The sequence below is a fragment of the Papio anubis genome, chromosome 3, assembly GCF_008728515.1.
Source record: "Papio anubis isolate 15944 chromosome 3, Panubis1.0, whole genome shotgun sequence".
In the NCBI taxonomy this organism is placed as follows: Eukaryota; Metazoa; Chordata; class Mammalia; order Primates; family Cercopithecidae; genus Papio; species Papio anubis.
Window position 1 is genome coordinate 20,099,359 of NC_044978.1, and position 19,920 is coordinate 20,119,278.

At 35.1% G+C, this 19,920-nt stretch overlaps 1 protein-coding gene across 11 annotated transcripts in view; it reads left to right on the plus strand.

Moving 5' to 3' along the window:
* Positions 1–19,920, plus strand: part of NEK1 (NIMA related kinase 1) — a 212,397-nt gene that overhangs the window by 89,091 nt on the left and 103,386 nt on the right. For 6 of the 11 annotated variants that reach the window (XR_004182613.1, XM_021938935.2, XM_031664175.1 and 3 more), the window contains 5 exons: positions 5,396–5,479; positions 5,915–5,998; positions 6,449–6,526; positions 7,088–7,183; positions 19,211–19,342. Coding sequence is in view for 8 of the 11 variants with exons in the window: in XM_021938935.2 (XP_021794627.1) it covers positions 5,396–5,479; positions 5,915–5,998; positions 6,449–6,526; positions 7,088–7,183; positions 19,211–19,342 (474 nt within the window). In the remaining 3 variants the exon portion in view is untranslated. Of the gene's footprint in view, positions 1–5,395; positions 5,480–5,914; positions 5,999–6,448; positions 6,527–7,087; positions 7,184–9,020; positions 9,136–19,210; positions 19,343–19,920 lie in introns of those variants that run through there. The other 5 variants (XM_009207850.3, XM_009207853.3, XM_031664176.1 and 2 more) reach the window with 4 other exon arrangements.

The window sequence follows — 19,920 nt, forward strand, 5'->3', positions numbered from 1 at the left end:
GACTACCAAAACTTACCCAAGTTGAAATAGATATCATAAATTGTCCTATAACTGTTTTAAAAGTTGAATTCGTGATTCAGAAGCTATTGAAAATCTCTGGGCCTAGATAGTTTCACTGGAAAATTTTACCAAACATTCAAAGAAGAATTAACACCAATTTGATACAACACTACAATCTGTTCCCAGAAGTAGTAGTGGAGTGAATACCAGTCAACTCATTTTGAGACTGTATTACCCTAATACCATAACCAAAGACAGCACAGAAAAGCAAACTACAGAGCAGTATCTTTGATGAAGTTAAATACAAAAATCCTCAATAAAAGTAAATTATATCCAGCCCCAACCAAGTGGAATTTAGTCTAGATGTACAAGTATTTTACAGTATTAAAAAATCAATGTGATTCACCATATCAACAGGCTAACAAAGGAAATTCATGTGATTACATCAATTGATACAGAAAATCTTTTGGAAAAATTCAGCACCCATTCATGATTTAAAAAAATAATAACTGTCAGCACACTAGAAATACAGGGGAATGTTCTCAACCTCACAATAGGCATCTGCAAAAACCCCGCATCTAATATTATACAGATGGAAGACTGAATGATTTCCATGTACAATTAGGGAAAAGGCAAGCATGTAACTTTTACCACTCGTATTTGACATTGTACTATAAGTTGTAGTTACTGCAATAAAGCAAGAAAAAGAAGAGGCATACAGAATTGAAAAGATCAAATAAAGTTGTTGCTATTTTGAGTTGATATGATTGTCTGCATGGGAAATCCCAAGAACTCTACAAAAATACTCCTGAAACTAAAAAGTGAATTCATTATAGTTGCAGGATACAAGATCAGTACACAAAAATAAATTGAATTTATATATCTTGACAATGAACAAGTGGAAACTGATACAAAAAAATGTGATGCCATTTACAGTTGTTCCAAAGAATATGAAAAATAATTCTAACAAAACATATGCAATATTGAATGCAATTAAATGACAAAATGCTGATGAAAAAAAAATCTAAGAAGACCTAAATACTTGGAGAGATACATTGTTTATGAATCAGAAGACTCACAATAGTAAAAATGGCGATTCTTAAATTGATCTATAGAGTTAACACAATCCTTACTAAAATCTCAGAAAATATTTTTTAATGTAGACAGGCTTATTTTAAAATTTATACAGAAAGTGAAAGACCTTAAAGTAACTAAAACAATTTTTAAGAAGAACAACTTGGGAAGAATAACTCTTCCTGATGTTAAGGCTAACTTATAGCTACAGTAATCAAAACAGTGTAGTAGTGGCAAAGGGATAGACACATAGATCAGTAGAACAGTATGGAGAGTCCCAGAATAGTTGTATACAAATATATATGCCTAACTGATTCTTGACAAATACATAAAAGCAATTCAGTGGAGGAGGAGTACCTTTTCAATATTATTGTGGGAGGAACTGGACATCCATAAGCTCTATCAACCTTGACCTAAACCTCAAACCATATAAAATAATTACCTCAAAACAGATCATGGGCTTTCATATGAAACTAGAAAACTTCTAGTAAAAAGAGAAGAAAATTTTGGGACCTAGTACTAGGCAAAGAGTTATTAGACTTGACACCAAGAGCATAATCCAGAAAAGGAAAAGTTAATAAACCGGGCTTTATCAAAATTTTAAAATCTGGCTCTGCAAAAGACCCTGTTAAGAGGAAGAAAATACAAATTACAGATTGAGACAAATATTTGTACAGCACTTATCCAACAAAGGGCTTATATTTAGAAAATATAAAGAAGCATCAAAACTCAACATTAAACATAAAAGATCCAGTTAGAAAATGAGAAAAATTTATAAAACATTTCACCAAAGAGGATATACAGATGGCAGGTAACACATGAAAAGATACCCAAATCATTTGAAAGATACAGACTTAAACCACAATGATGTTATTACTTCACACCTATCAAAATGGCTATAATAAAAAAATAGTGATAAAACCAAATGCTGATGAAGTTTTGGAGAAACTGGTCACCTATACATTGTTGTTTGGAATGTAAAATGATACAGTCATTGTGCAAAATAGTTTCACAGTTCCTTTTTAAACTAAAAATGGACTTCATACCAAGAACCAGTAATTTCATTCTTGTGCATATGTTCCAGAGAAAAGAAAACTTGTTGTCACTTAGAAACTCTTTCATGAATATTCATAGAAACTTTATTTGTAATAGCAAAAAACTTAAAACTACCCAAATGCTCTTTAATGGGTAAATGAATGAAAAGACTATCATAACACTATATCCACCCCCATGGAATACTGCTTTGCAATGAAAAGGAATGAACTATTGATGCATTGCAATACCGTGGATGGACCAAATATAATTATATTGAGTGAAAACAGTCTCTAAAGGACACATACTGTGTGAGTCTACATAGAAATTATGACATAATTATCAAGATGCAGAACAGTTTAGTGGTTGATGGGTTAGGGATGGAGGTAGTGAATGTGGCTATGAAGTGTTCCAGTAATATTATACAGCTAAGTGTCTTGATTAGGGTGGAATTAATATAAGATGACATGAGTGACAAAATTGTGTAGATGCATGGCACAAATAGAAGATTATGTCTATAATTTGAGTCAGTGTCAGTTTCCTGATTTTGATGTAATGTAGTTATGCAAGAAGAGAAATTTGGGAAAGGCTGGGTGAAGGGGCGCACAGGACCTCCCTGTATATTCTTTTCACCTTTCTGTGTATCTATAATATTTCAAACTAAAAAGGGTTTAAAACTTCAGAGTAACTCAGATTCTTCTATTTCTCAAATCTCATGAAAGAAAGTTATCTTCTATAGCAATACTCAGTTCACTACCATCCACTCCCCTTAACTCTGTAGATTCTCCCATATGCCTTTTCAGAATTTATCTCACATCTTTGCCCAGCGCTGCTTATTTCTTATTTTCCTTCACTTCCTCAACTCTTTGACCTATATATATTTCAAAAGCTCAAATACTGATAAGCTATTGCAAGGACCTTCTTGAAGAGGGAAGAAAACTGAGTGAGTAAAGGCCCTTTGTCATGCTGCAAAAGAAGAAAGGCAAGGCATGCTCTTACAGTAATACTTTTTTGCTCTGGTACACCCGAGAAGTAGATGTTTTTATGCCTAGACTTAACAACAAGTTTAAGCAGTTTTGTTTAAGATCAGCAGTGTTTATGTGATGTTGACAAAAACAGATTTCAGAGTCTGTATGTATTTCATGTTTGTAACTAAAATATACTGCCCTTCCACAATCATAATGCACTGCTACTGTGAAAGGTATCTATAAAGAAATGGTATGGAAGGTCAAAGGAAGCACACTTAACTCCCTAGAGAAGGCTTTGAAGAGGCTTCTGGGGTGATATACTTGGTTTGAGTTTTGGAAGATGAGTGGAGTTACCCATCTTAAGAGGATGAGTGAGATCATGGTACAGTCTACAGACCACAAGTAGTTGTCATGTAGGATTTATGACTGAGCAGTGGCAGAGATGAGACTTGAAATGGCTAGATCACAAGTGGCTCTACTTGCCATTCAACAGAATGTGAATTAAAGTCTGAAGATAATAGTAACCATTGAAGGATTTGTGTGGGATTAGATGTGAAAGAGAAAGGTTACTCTCAGTGCATTGTAGAGAATGGAATTGTGGGATGTGAGACTAGAGGTAAGATAAGTTGGGAAACTCATTTAGCAATTTAAGAGTCGAAAGAAGAGAGGCTGGGCTAAGGCAGAAACTGAAATGATAAATTATAGAATTATTAGGAGATAGAGTTGGTAATTTGGCATATTTGAGTATAGTAGGTAAGAGGCAAATGTAATTCCTAGTTTGTTGAGTGACTGATCATGTTCCATAACTGAATTGGGAATAAGATTATATAGTAAAAAGAAGGATAAAGTCAGTTTTATAAATTGTCTGAGGTAGCTTTGCTGCGTAAACAGTTGCCCAGATGTCAGTTTAACATATACAGAAAGCTGTAAAGAGAAAAGGGCTACAAGGTTTGGGAATTGGCAGCATATGTTAAAGCCTGGAGATGAGAAGAGAAGGAGGGCCAGAAAATGAAACTCTAGAAAATATTGACATTCAACAACAAGCCAAGGAGAGAAAAGCCTGTGAAAAATAGTGACAACTGGAAGAACCCAAGAGAGAGTGGCGTTATAAATACTGAAAGAGAAGACAGACTTTTTAAAAATGTGTGCATTATAGAACATTTGTATAGTGGAGTGTTATGAATAGTATAGAGTCACTTAAGAATAGTGTTTGTAAGGAATATTAAATGGATGTGGGAAGAGATTCAGGATATAATATTGTCTGGATAACTAGTAAAATACCAGTTTTATAAAAATAAACATGTATGTATTATACATATGCAGAGAAGGAAATTTGGAAGACAGTACCCTCAAATTTTAAGTTTCTCAGATGGCAGAATTATAAATGATTCACATTTTTTAAAATAAACTTTCTATAATATGTATTATGTTATGATAGAAAAATACATATATAAATTAAGTGAATTCAGTCAAAACTAATTTCCAGTGGAAATGTTAAATGCAAAAATCACTCAAAAGTGTTCATTTCAATTGTGAAGTAGAAAGTCATTGGTGACCTTAGAAAATTTTCAGAGTCATAGTGGGATCAGAAACTAGATTGTAGTGAGCTAAAAAAATGACTGGGAAGCAGGAAAATTGAGATGATGAATATAAAAAGTATACATTCAATAAGCCAATAAAAAGACATTTGACAGGAAAGTGGGACTAAAGAGGTTTTTTAAGAGAAGAACTTGAAGCATGCTTGTACGCTGAAGGAAGAGAAAGTATATAAACTATGTTCAGAAATGAGTCCGTTTGTGATTGGGTTTGACCATTTGCTGTATAGTAACTGAACATGCCTGAGTGCACTGGAGAGTTTGATTGAGATCTCTTAATTAATATACAACTGATTTGTTGAACTCAGAAAAAGTGATCTCAAATATCTTATTTTGTATGTGTTTAATATATATGTAGACATATGTCTAAATGGATTGGCTGTTTATAGAGGAAAAATTTGGATTGGGGTTTAACCTCCAAAGCCATGATTTAAAACAAACAAAACAAAACAAAGCAAAACAAAAACCCCTCTTAAGTGACTAATACAAAGATAGCTGGTCTCTGTTTTGAATAATTGTGTTTGGGGCTTAATTGCTTCCTTCTGTTCTCACTGAATATATATTTCAAGTTGACATAGGAAAACACCAGGGTTTGTTATCACAGTTTATCATCAAGAAATGGTCAGTACTTGCCAAAAGAAATAAAGTAGCACCTGGATATTCCTTGGTAAGATAATAATGTAGCCTTAGTCATTCTTTAAACTTAGTACATTAAATGATAAACAGGGAATCCTGCAAAACCTGGCAGCTATGTATGGAGGCAGGCCCAGCTCTTCAAGAGGAGGGAAGCCAAGGAACAAAGAGGAAGAGGTATGCTTCCCGCATGTTCGCTACCTCCATCACATAGCCATTTTTGAATTTATTGCCTTCTTTTCTTGCATGGTTTAAATTCTTAACAATCATTTGAAGATTTTGTAGGTCTATAGGGACCTGTTAATATATTTTTGACTGACATTCTGTGTCATAATTTTGACCCGTAACTTATTCAGTATTATGATTTCAGTTTCTTTTCTTTTGATTAAATTAAAAATATTTAATTTTATGATGTATTTCTTTCTTTTCAGAAATAAATTGTTCTTAATTAAACACTTGAAAGCTAATATTACATTTCCATTAACCGGATTTCAGAACTTTTATTTCTTGTGTTCAAATTAACACTGTTCCTTAAATTTAAAAAAATCTAGCAGTAAAAATGTCAATAGCTTTACTTTACATTATTGTGTTGGGGTTTTTGCCTCTTTGTAGGTTTATCTGGCAAGACTGAGGCAAATAAGACTACAGAATTTCAATGAACGCCAACAGATTAAAGCCAAACTTCGTGGTGAAAAGGTAGGTTGAAAAGCTATTTTTTTGAAGAAATTGAATGATATCATAGTAGATTAACATTTAAAATGCTGTACCATTAACAACAACAACAACAACAAAAACTGATGATGATAGTGGAAGTTCAAAGATCAGAAAACTACACATAAAGTAAATCTTATTTATGTGATATTAAATTGATAAGACCATTTGTTCCTGAGGAATTCTGAGAGGAAAATATAACTAGTATTCAGGGGAGGATTGCAATGCATTTTATGTCATTATCTTTTTGTTCCATTGTTCTTAAAGGCTGATAGTGGTGGAGAGTTCAGTTGCAGCTTTAGGAGAAAACTAACAGTGTTAAATGATTTCCGTTTTATATTTTTAGATTTTAGTTTATTCATTATCTTTCACAGAACTCTGCACTCAATTTGATGATTCTATCCTAAGTGATTTGCTTATCTACTTATTTTGTAGAAAGAAGCTAATCGTTCTGAAGGACAAGAAGGAAGTGAAGAGGCTGACATGAGGCGCAAAAAAATCGAATCCCTGAAGGTATAGAATAGAAATGATACAGGTTTTCTTAGAGAAAATTGGAAGCTGAGATAGAACATTGTGTTCTTAAGTTTTGCATAGTTATATCACTTTATTCTCTTCCTTTAATTTTTCTTTCATCTTTCTCCTCCACTTTTTGGTTTCTAAAAATAGTATTTTTCTCTTTTTGTATTGTATTTATGAAAATAGATAAAACCATGGCATAAATACGTGAAACTATCATATAAGTAATCTCGAAAAAAATGGTAACCTTAAAAATGAAAAATATGCAAATATACATCCCCATGAAGGTAAATGAAGTCTATGTATAATAATTGTTTTAAATTTTTACATTTTTTTGCCTTTATTTTCACTCAACAAATATTTATTGAACACCTGCTGTATGTCAAGGCTGGTTCTAGGTGCTAGAGATTTAGAGTGAGCTTACATTTTTATTGTAAGACCACATGCATACTTCTTTTTTGGCTAATAAGTAAATATCTTCATAGACCTGGCCAAAAGAAATAAAAACCTGTGCCCTTCTTTCTGGTAACTCATTTTGTTGATTGTTTTTATTTTTAGGCCCATGCAAATGCACGTGCTGCTGTACTAAAAGAACAACTAGAACGAAAGAGAAAGGAAGCTTATGAGAGAGAAAAAAAAGTGTGGGAAGAGCATGTAAGATTTAGCTCATATTCTTAATCCTGGTTGTATTAACATTTTTATAGCTCTTCCTGGATAGTACATCAGTATTAATTTTCTAATGCTTTTTTTAATGGGTGTTTTTTCATTCTCATTCTCTCTCTCACCCTTTCTCATTACCTCTCTCAGTCTCTCTCTCTGTCTCTCTCGCATTTAAGAATAATCAGTGTGGAAGTCATTTGGGAGATTGATTTGAAGTCAGAGCTAATTTATTTTATTTATTTATCATTATTATTTTTTGAGATGGAGTCTCACTCTGTCACCCAGGCTGAAGTGCAGTTACACGATCTCGGCTCACTGCAACCTCCGCCTCATGGGTTCAAGCGATTCTTCTGCCTCAGCCTCCTGAGTAGCTGGGACTACAGGTGCATACCACCATGCCCGGCTAATTTTTGTATTTTTAGTAGAGACGGGGTTTCACCATGTTGGCCAAGCTGGTCTCAAACTCCTGACCATGTGATCCACCGACCTTAGCCTCCCAAAGTGCTGGGATCACAGGCATGAGCCTCCGTGCCGGGCCCTTATTTTATTTTAAAATTTTTAATTTACTTTTGCCAAGTAGCTTATCAAAATCCCAGCCTAATTTAATGACTGCATCGTCTTTCTGCCACTGATTTATAATGCTACTTGTAAGATTTATTAAATTCTTATATATACCAGTGAATGAATCTATAACAAGTAGGTATCAAGCTGTATCTTCCTTTGGGCTTTCTCCTTTGATCTATTACTCTGTCTTTTCTGCCAGTACCTCGTTGTATTAGTAATTATAGATTTGCAGTATGCTTTAATTTCTAATAGAATTCTTTCCTCATTTCCCCTTTACCCTCTTTTTTTACACTTATTATTCTTAGTTATTTACTCTCTTTTTCTTTACCAGATAAATTTTTAAGGTAATTCTTGTTTCTTTTTTTTTCAATCTTGTTGTAATTTTGATTAGTATTATATTAAACCTACAAGTTAAGAAGAATTGACATAGTTATAATAGTTTATATACAGAAACAAGTTAAATTTCTACATTTACTCAGTTTCTTTTATATCTCTTACACAAATTTTGATCATTTTCACATTTATCTGTTGTATTTCTTATAAAGATTATTTCTAGATAGTTTATAATTCCATTTCAGTCTTCAAAGGTTTTTTTTCCTAACGGAATATTGCTAATATTTGCAGATATTTTGGGTTTTTGCTTATCCTCTTATCCAGTGAGTTTGTCTATTCTGCCAATTTTAAGTAATTTTCTGGGTTTTAGCCTACAACTAGATCATTGGCAAATAGTCGTGATATACATCATAGTAACAACAGTTCCTGTAGTTTATTGCTTATTATATGCCAGGCATATTATAACCACTCTACTATTGACCCATGAACAACATGGGGGTTGGGGCACTAGCCCCTTGCACAGTCAAAATTCACATGTAACTTTTGATTCCCCACAGACTTTACTACTGATATCCTACTGTTGACTGGAAGCCTTGCCAGTAACATAGAGTAACATATATTTTATATGTTATATGTATTATATGCTGTATTCTTACAACAAAGCTAAAGAAAAAATATTATTTAAAAAATCATAAGGAAGAGAAAATATATTTACTATTTTTAAATGGAAGTGGATCATCATAAAGGTCTTCATCCTCATCTTCAGGTGGAGTAGGCTGAGGAAGGAGGAGTAAGAGGGTTGGTCTTGCTGTCTTGGGTGGCAGAGGCAGAAAAAAAATTTGTGTGTAAGTGGATTTGTGCTGGTCAAACCTGTGTTGTTCAAGGATTAACTGTATATTTATTGTTTTTTTTTAATCCTTACAACTTTACAAAGCATATATAGAAAGGATAAAATAATTATATAAAATATCTCCAACTAACGGCAGAACAAAGATTTGAACGTGGATCTGCCCAATGTTGAAGACTTTTTCTTATGCTGTTTCCCCTGCTTTCTGTAAGTTGTGCCTTATAAAAAAATTTTTTTTACTTTTAATTTTTGTAGGTACATGGTAGTTGTATATATTTATGGGATACATGAGATATTTTAATACAGGCATAAATGCATACTAATCACATTAGGGTAAATGAGGTATCTATCACCTCATGCATTTATCCCTTCTTTGTATTTCAAACAATCCAATTACACTCTTTTAGTTATTTTAAAATGTACAATAAATTATTGTTCACTATATTTACCTTGTGGTGCTATCAAATACTGGATCTTATTCATTGTATCTAATTTTTGTACCCATTAACCATTCTTACTTCCATGCACTACCCTTTCCAGCTTTCGGCAACTGTCATGTTCCGTTTCCATGAATTCGATTGTTTTATTTCTTTTAGTTTCCACAAATAAGTGAGAATATGCAAAATTTGTCTTTCTGTGCCAGGCTTATTTCACTTAACGTAATAGAACTCCACTTCCATTCATATTGTTGCAAATGACAGGATCTCATTCTATTTTATGGCTGAAGAATACTCCATTGTGTATATGTCCCACAATTTTCTTCATCCATTCACCTGTTGATGGAGAATTAGGTTGCTTCTAGATCTTGGCTATTGTGAATAGTGCTGCAATAAACACGAGAGTGCAGATATCTCTGATATACTGCTTTCTTTTCTTTTGGGTATATACCTAGCAGTGCGATTGCTAGATTGTATGGTAGTTCTATTTTTAGTTTTTTGAGGAACCTCCAAACTGTTCTCCATAGTGGGTATGGTAGTTTACATTCCCACCAACAGTGTACAAGTATAAGAGGGTTCCCTTTTCTCCACATCCTCGCCAGCATTTGTTATTGCCAGTCCTTTTGATAAAAGCTATTTTGACTGGGGTGAGATGATATCTCATTGTCATTTTGACTTGTATTTCTCTGATGATCAGTGATGTTGAGCACTTTTGCATATACTTGTTTGCCATTTGTATGTCATCTTTTTAGAAATGTCTATTCAGATCTTTTGCCCATTTTAAATTGGATTATTAGATTTTTCCTATTGAGTGGTTTGAGCTCCTTATATATTCTGGTTATTAATCCCTTGTCAGATGGGTAGTTTGCAAATATTTTCTCCCATTCTGTGGGTTGTCTTTTCATCGTGTTGATAGTTTCCTTTGCTGTGCAGAAGCTTTTTAACTTGATGTGATCCCATTTGTCCATTTTTGCTTAGGTTGCCTGTGCTTATGGGATATTACTCAAGAAGCCTTTGCCTGGACCAGTGTCCTAGAGAGTTTCCCTAGTGTTTTCTTTTAGTAGTTTCATAGTTTGAGGCCTTAGATTTAAGTCTTTAATCCATTTTGATTTGATTTTTGTATATGGCAAAAGATAGGAGTCTAGTTTCATTCTTCTGCATGTGGATATCCAGTTTTCCTAGCACTATTTATTGAAGAGACTGTTTTTTCTCCAACGTATATTCCTGGAACATTTGTCAAAAATGAGTTCACTGTAGATGTATGGATTTATTTCTAGGTTCTTTATTCTGTTCAACTGGTCTGTGTGCCTGTTTTTATGCCAGCACCGTGCTGTTTTGGTTACTATAGCTCTGTAGTATAATTTGAGGTCAGGTAATGTGATTCCTCCAGTTTTGTTCTTTTTGCTCCGGATAACTTTGGCTATTCTGGGTCTTTTGTGGTTCTATATGAATTTCAGAGGTTTTTTTTTATTATTTTTACCAAAAAATTTGGTAATCTGATAGAAAATGAATTGATTCTGTAGATTACTTTGGGCGGTGTGGACATTTTAATGATACCAAGTCTCCTTCCATGAGCATTGAATGCACTTCCATTTGTTTGTGTCATCTATGATTTCCTTCATCAGTGTTTTGTAGTTCTCCTTGTAGAGATCTTTCACCTCCTTGGGTAAATGTATTCCTCTGTATTTTTGTGTGTTAGTGGCTATTGTAATGAGATTGCATTACTGATTTCATTCTCAGCTTGAATGTTATTGGTGTATGGAAATACTACTGATTTTTGTACAATGATTTTATGTCCTGAAACTTTACTGAAGTCGCTCATCAAGTCTAGGATTTGTGGTGGAATTGTTAGAATTTTCCAGATACAGAATTAAATTGTCCACAAAGAGATAATTTGACTTTCTCTTTTCCTATTTGGATGTCTTTTATGTTTTTCTCTTGCCTGATTGCTCTGGCTGGGACTGCCAATACTGTGTTGAATAGGATTGCTAAGAATGGAATCCTTGTCTTGTTCTAGTTCTTAGGAGGAATCTTCCAGCTTTTTGCTCATTCAGCATGATGTTGGCTGTGGGTTTGTCATAGGGGGTTCTTAATATTTTGAGATATCTTCCTTTGATGCCTAATTTGTTAAGTGTTTTTATCATAAAGGGATGTTGGATTTTATCAGATGCTTTTTATGTGTATATTGAGGTGATCATATTCTTTTTTTAAATTCTGTTTATGTGGGGAATCACATTTATTGGTTTGTGTGTGTTGAACCATCCTTGCATCCCAGGAATAAGGCTTACTTGATCATACAAATTTTCATTTTAATGTGCTACTGGATTTAGTTTGCTATTATTTTATAGAGGATTTTTGTATCTATTTTCATCAGCAATATTGGTCTGTAGTTTTCTTTTTTTGTTGTGTCCTTGCCATATTTTGGTATCATGATGAAATTGGTCTTGTAGAATGAGTTAGGGAGGAATCTCTCCTTAATTTATTTTCGGTAATTTCAGTAGGATTGGCATCAGCCTTCTTTGTATATTTTGTGAATCTATCTGGTCCAGGACTTTTTTTTTTATTGGTAGTTTTTTTGTTTTGTTTTGTTTTGTTTTGTTTTTATTACTGATTTAGTTTTGTACTCATTGGTCTGTTCAAGGTTTCAGTTTCTTCCTATTTCAATCTTGGGAGACTGTTTCCAAGAATTTGTTTATTTCCTAATTTTATAGTATGTGCACATAGAGATGTTCATAGTAGTCTCTGAGGATCTTTTGTATTTCTGTGGGATCTGTTGTAATGTCACCTTTGTTATTTCTGACTGTGTTTATGAATCTTCTCTTTTTTTCATGTTAATCTGTCCAGAAGTTTATTAATCTTGTTTATCTTTTTAAAGAACCAACTTTTGTTTGATCTTTTCTATGGCTGTTTGGTCTCAATTTAATTTAGTTCTGCTCTGATTTTAGTTATTTCTTTTCGTCAGCCAGCTTTGGGTTTAGATTTTCTTCTTCTAGTTCCTGTAGGTGTGACATTAGGTTGTTAATTTGAGATCTTCCTATTATTTTTGTATAAGCATTTAATGCCGTAAACTTTCCTTTTAACTGCTTTTGCCATATCTCAGAGGTTTTGGTATGTAATGTTTCTACTTTCATTAGTTTCAAAAATTTTTTTTAAATGTCTGCCTTAATTTTATTGTTTCCCAAAAGTCATTCAGAAAGCAGGTTGTTTACTTTCTATGTATTTGTATGGCTTTGAGAGTTCCTCTTGGTATTGATTTCTATTTTTATTCTACTGTGGTCCAAGAAGATGCTTAGTATGATTTTAGTTTTTTAAAAAATTTATTGAGACTTGCTTTATGACTGAGTATTTGGTCAGTCTTAGAGTATGTTCTGTGTACAGATTAAAAAGAATGTATATTCTGTGGTTGTTTGCTGTAGTGTTCTGTAGATGCCAATGGGGTCCAACTGGTCAAGTGTCCAATTTAAGTCTAGAATTTATTAGTGTTGGGCCTTGATCAGTTTAATGCTATCAGTGGGGTGTTAAAGTGTGTCCGCTATTATTGTATGATATTATTGTATGTCCCTTTTCTTAGATCTAGTAGTAATTGTTTATAAATCAGAGTCCTTATGTGTTGGGCACATATATATTTAGGATAGTTAAATCCTCTTGTTTAATTGAACCTTTTGTCATTATGTAGTGCTTTTCTTTGTCCTTTTGTACTGTTGTTGATTTAAAATCTCTTTTATCTGATACAAGAGTAGCAAGCCCTGATCTTTTTTGTTTTAAATTTGCGTGATCATTCTCCATCCCTTTACATCAAGTCCTTTGGGTGTCATTACATGTGAGATGGTCTCTTGAAGATAGTAGAAGGTTGGGTCTTGTTTTTTCATCCAATTTACCATTCTGTCTTTTTAGTGAAGCATTTAGGTCATTTATGTTCAGTGTTAATACTGATATGTGAGGTTTTCTTCCTCTCGTAGTGTTAACTAGTTGCTTTGTAGTCTCAATTGTATAGTTGCTTTATAGTGGCAGTAGCTTTGAACTTACATGTACTTTTGTGGTAGCGAGTATCATTCTTTTATTTGCATGTTTAGAACTCCTTTGAGCATTTTTGTAGGGCCTATCTGGTGGTGACAAATTCTGTTAGCAATTGCTTGTCTGGGAAAAACTTTATTTCTCCTTTGTTTATGAAGCTTACTTAGCTTGGCAGGCTGTGAAATTCTTGGCTGGCATTTCTTTAAGAAGGCTAAAAATAGGCCACCAATGTCTTCTGGTTTGTAAGATTTCTGCTAAGAAATTCGTTGTTAGTCTGATGGGATTCCCTTTAAAAGAGGCAATTTAGTTCTTTTATCTAGCTGCCTTTAAGATTGTTTCTTTCACATTGACCTTAGCTTGTCTGATGACTGTGTGCTTTAGTGATGGTCATCTTATATAGTATCTCACTGGTGTTCTCTGAATTTCTTGTATCTGCATATCAATCTCTCTTGGAAGACTGGGGAAGTTTTCCAGAATCATACCCTGAAATATGTTTTCCAACTTCCTTACTTTCTGTTTTTCTCTTGCAGGAATGCCAGGAATTCATAGATTTGGTTGCTTTACATAATCTTATATTTCTTGAAGGCCTTGTTTGCTTTTTTAAATTCTTTCTCTTTATTTTTGTCTGACTGGGTTAATTCAAAAGATGAGTCTTTGAGCTCTGAAATTCTTTCTTCTGCTTTGTCTAGTCCGTTGTTAAGGTTTACAACTGTATTTGAAATTCCCATAGTGAGTTTTTTAATTCCAAAAGTTCTGTTTGGTTCTTTGTTAATATCATTATATCATCTTTCATGTCCTGGATCATTTTTCTGGCTTCTCTGTATTGGATTTCAACTTCCTCTCAGATCTTGTGGAGTTTCCTTGCCATCAATATTCCAAGTTCTGTATGTATCATTTTAGATATTTCAGTCTGCTTAGGATTCATTGCCATTCTGAAACGATCCTTTGGAGGTGACAAAGCATCCTGGCTTTTTGTACTTCCGGAGTTCTTGCACTGATTCCTTCTCATCTGACTGAGCTGGCAATTCTTTTTTTGGATTTGTGTTTATTTGGATGGAACTTAATTTTTTCCCCTTGAAGGTATAACTGTGATGTATGTTGTATGTGCTCGATTGGCTTCTTTTCTGGGTGCTTTCAGGGGGCCAAAGCTCCATATGGGTTTTTTGGTTACAGGTATGTTTCTGAGGTGCCTTTCTCAGATGCTGTTTTTTGTAGTTTTTGCTTGGTGGTGTAATTCAGGCTGCAGTCCAGTAGATGGTGCTGAAGAGTAAGATCCAGCAGATTTATTTAGGCTCTGTTCACTTTCTTTGGGCCACCAGAGAAGCCCAGAAAGGGCCACTGGGCCCCAACAGAAAGAACTGCTGCCACTTCCACAATCATGCACTTTAGCAGGGTGAGAAGGCAAGAGATGACCCCCTTCTCCTCGTTTGTTCTGAGGCATTAGTGGTGCCTGTAATGTAATGGGGAGCCAAGCAAGAAGACATGAGGCAGATGAGAAGAGAGGTAGCCTTTATTGGGCTCGTGGGCAAGGTTCACCGGCCCCCTAGGAGGAGGGCTGAGGAAGTCGCGCTCGGGGCGAGTGTTGGGGGCCTTTTATAGGGCGAGGTAGGCAGGGTTTGTAGGTTTCGGTTTTCCTGAGTTAGGTTTCGATCTCTGGGGAATGACGCATCCAGGAGCTTGCGCAGAGCGGGGGTTTTTTGGCGGGCGTGGGCTTTTTTCGCGCGCTAAGACTCTTAGCAGGAAGTGAAGGGCGGGAAGTCCTAACAAAGGGCCTGCCGATACCGCCATGGTTGATCTAGATTACAACAGTGCCTCCTTCAGTGATTAGTGCTGCACCCGCATTTCCTGTTTCCCATTGGTGGCTTTGACAGGCTCCTCTGTCTCCTCCCTTAGGGGCAGTTTGTACCAAGGGTTTGATCTGGGGGAGACCCCAAACTCCCTGAGAATCTGCTGGTGTCATGTACTTGCCAAAGTCAGAGTAGTATGTCTACTGTAGTATGTCTGTGGGTGGTGGTGCAGTGGCTCAAGGGCAGAGGATCTCCAAGCAAGGGAATGGCACCACAGGTACACAACTGGTATGACAACTGCCATCTCAGTTGGTAGTTCCCCTATCTCTCTCCTCAGACCTTATTCCCTAAGACAAAATAATATTGAAATTAGGTCACTTACTGACTTACAGTGGCCTCTTAAGTATTCAAGTGAAAGAAAGAGTTGCATGTCTCTCACCTGAAATCAAGATTAAGCTTGGTGATGAAGGCATATTGAAAGATAGGCACAGAATTAAGCCTCTTGCACCAGTTATCCAAGTTGTGAATGCAAAGGAAAAATTCCTGAAGGAAATTAAAAGTGCTACCCCAGACCAGGTGCGGTGGCTCACGCCTGTAATCCCAGCATATTAGGAGGCTGAGGCGGGTGGATCATGAGGTCAGGAGTTCAAGACCAGCCTGGCTAACATAGTGAAACCCCATCTCTACTAAAAATACAAAAACTTAGCCGGGTGTGGTGGTGTGCACCTGCAATCCCAGCTACTCAGGAGGTTGAGGCAGGAGAATCATGTAAACCCAGCAGGGAGTCGGAGGTTTCAGCGAGCCAAGATAGCACTATTGCACTCCAGCCTGAGTGACAGTGCAAGACTCCATCTCAGGAAAAAAAAGAAAAAAAAAATGTTCTACTCCAGTGAACACACGTGATAAGAAAGCAAAACAGCCAGGTGCCTGTAGTCTCAGCACCTCGGGAGACTGAGACAGGAGAATTGCTTGAGGCCAGAAGTTTGAGACTAGCATGGACAACATAGTAAGAACCTGTCTCTAAAAAAAAAAAAGAAAGAAAGAAAGAAAAATTAGCTGGATGTGGTGGCACACACCTATAGTCCCAACCACATTGAGAAACTAAGGCAGAACAATCATTTGAGCCTAGGATTTCAAGGTTGCAGTGAGCTATGATCGTGCCTGGATTTGCACTCCAGCCTGGGCGACAGAGCAAGACCCCATCTCTTAGAAAAAAAAAGAAAGAAAGAAAGAAAGAAAGCAAAACAACCTTCTTGCTGATGTGGAGAAAGCTTTAGTGGTCTGGATAGAAGATCAAACCAGCCACAACATTCTCTTTGGCCAAAGCCTAATCCAGAGCAAGGCCCTAACTCTCCTCAATTCCATGAAGACTGGGAGAGATAAGGAAGCCACAGAAGAAAAATTGTAGGCTAGCAGAGGTTGGTTCATAAGGTTTAAGGAAAGAAGCCACCTTCATAACATAAAAGTGGAAGGTAAAGCAGTAAGTGCTGATGTAGAAACTGCAGTACATTATCCAGGAGATGTAGCTAAGATCATTGATAAAGGTGGTAATACTAAACAGATTTTCAGTGTAGACAAAACAGCCTTCTATTGGAAGAAGATGCCATCTAGGACTCTCATAGCTAAAGAGAAGTCAGTACCTCACTTCAAAGCTTCAAAAGACTGGCTGACTCTCTTATCAGGAGCTAATGCAGCTGGTGACTTCAAGTTGAAGCCAGTGCTCATTTGCCATTCTGAAACTCCTAGGACCCTTAAGAATTATACTAAATCTATTCTATTTGTGTTCTATAAATGGAACAACAAAGCCTGGATGACTGCACATCTGTTTACAGCATGGTTTACTGTGAATATTTTAAGCCCATTGTTGAGACCTACTGGTCAGAAAAAAAAAAAAAAAATCTTTCAAATATTACTACTCATTGACAATGCACCTAGTTACCCAAGAGCTCTGATGGAGATGTATTATACAAAGAGATTCATGTTGTTTTCATGCCTGCTAACACAACATCCATTCTGCAGCCAATGTATCAAGAAGTCGTTTTGACTTTCAAGTCTTCTTATTTAAGAAAATTTTTAAGGCTGTAGCTGCCATAGATAATGATTCTTCTAATGGATCTGGGCAAAGTAAATTGAAAGCCTTCTAAAAAGTATTCATCATTCGTCATTCTAGATGCCATTCAGAACTTTTTTATTCTTGGAAGGAGTTAATGTCACGTTAATGTTAATGCCAACATTAACAGTTTTTGGAAGAAGTTGACTACATTCTTCATGGATGACTTTGAAAGGTTCAAGATTTCAGTGGAGGAAGTCACTGTAGATGTGGTAGAAATAGCAAGAGAAGTAGAATGACAAGGGGAGTCTGAAGATACGGCTGAATGGCTACAATCTCATGATAAACTTGAATGGATGAGGAGTTGCTTCTTATGGAGGAGCAAAGAAAGTGGTTTCTTGAGGTGGAGTCTACTTCTGGTGAAGCTATTTTGAACATTGTTGAAATGACAAGGAATTTAGAATATTTTGTAGACTTAGTCGATAAAGCAATAGCAGGGTTTGAGAGGACTGACTCCGGTTTTGAAAGAACTTCTACTATGGGTAAAATGCAACAGCATCACATGCTGCAGATAAATATTTTCATGGGCTAGGCATGGTGGCTTATGCTTGTAATCCCAGCACTTTGTGAGGCTGAGTCAGGACAATCATTGAAGCCAGGAGTTCAAGACCAGCCTAGGCAATATAGTGAGACCTCAATCTTTATTTAAATAATAAAGGATTTTTAAAATATTTTTACAGAATCAAAAGAATATTTTCATGAAAGAGTCAATGGATGCAGCAAACTTCATTTTTGTCTTATTTTAAGAAATTGTCACAGCCACTCCAACATCTAGCAGTCACCACCCTGATCAGTCAGTAGCCATCAGTATCAAGGCAAGCCCCTCCACCAGCAAAATGATTACAATTTATTGAAAGCTCAGAAGAATCATTAGCATTTTTTTTTAGGAATGAGGTGTTTATTAAGGTATGTACATCATTTTTTAGACATAATGCTGTTGCACACTTAATAGGCTACAGAATATTGTAAACATAAATTTTATATGCACTGAGAAACCCCAGAATTTGTGTGACTCACTTTATTGCAATATTACCGTTATTGCAGCGGTCTGGAACCAAGTGCACAATATCTCAGAGGTATGCCTATATTGATATGAAGTGAAGGTCTAGAAGCCTAAATATTAAGATTGTATGATTACTTTATTTTTAGAAGATACTCAATAAATATTGTGTTTGAAATGTATACTCCGCAGAAACTCTCGTTTCCTAGATTGAGGAAGACTAGGAATAGGGAGTAGAGAGTAAACTTCCTGCTGTGTTACTATTGTCATACCCATTAATGTCATTTCCTTGTATTAATTAAGGGTTCAGAATCTTGCTTTGTTAGAGTTTAAATGGCAAGATAAAAACAAGCACATGTGTTAATACAACATATTTTCAGTGAAGTAAATTTTTTTCTTAAAAATTACTTTGTAAAAGAAGTAAGTACTACCTGGATCTGTTTCTCCTTCCATTCTCATTTATGTTGGCATTTTTATGAGGGCTTTTATGTTGAGTAATTGACATTTGAACTTTGAGAAGATTGTACCCAAACCTGCAGAAATTACAAAAGCATTTCTTTTTTTTTTCTTTTTTTTTTATTATTAATATACTTTAAGTTCTAGGGTGTAAGATTAACAAAAATCTTACACTTGAATCTTTAAAAGACAGTTTTTCAGGATCATTTTATGAAACATTGATAAGGCAATGAAAGCGGGTTATTTAGGACTATGTGACATGACTATGTTTACATCTGAGACCAGAGGTTTTTTTCGCTAGTCACTGCTCTATCCCCAGCATGTAGCATCATAATGCCTTGCTCAACAGATAATTCAGGAATGAAAAAATTACTTGTGGATAGAGTGGATAAATAGTTATCTGATATGTACCATTTTATTTCTTCATGCACATATAAAATCCCTAATGTATTTAATAAAATTCTTTTTTATAGTTGGTGGCTAAAGGAGTTAAGAGTTCTGATGTTTCTCCACCTTTGGGACAGCATGAAACAGGTGGCTCTCCATCAAAGCAGCAGATGAGATCGGTTATTTCTGTGACTTCAGCTTTGAAAGAAGTTGGCGTGGTAAGTTTCCTAAGATTCAGAACTCCTCAAAGTCAAAAGATTATTTAAAAGGAAGTTAAATTTAATGAAATCACTAATCCTTATTGTCCCTTTCAGGTTTTTCTAGGGAAAAAAATTACTTTTTAAGAGATTTTAGTTTACTCAGAATACTGGAGCCTCATTGTTCATACGTTTTATATCTAAGACCACCTGGTAGATGAAAATATATTACAATAACCCTTATATCACTTTAAAAGAATATTGAAAAAATAAAATATACATAGAAATGTACTGAAAATAACATTACAAACATTTTTCTACCCAACACTCATGATTAACAAATGTTCCCTTTTAAAAAAATAATGTCTCTTTAGTACTAAAGTAGCTCTAGAAATTAAGTCCAACACATGTTTACATTTATTCAAATTTTGTGACATAGCAAATGTTAGAGGACTCAGTATAACTACAATTAATTCATCAGTTATTCCTTTTACCTTCTACTTTTGAATCTCTGTCATGCCATACAGATAGTAAAACAGAAACATAGACAAATGAAAAGCTTAAACTTAGAAGTATATTTCAGGTATCTGTTTGAAATG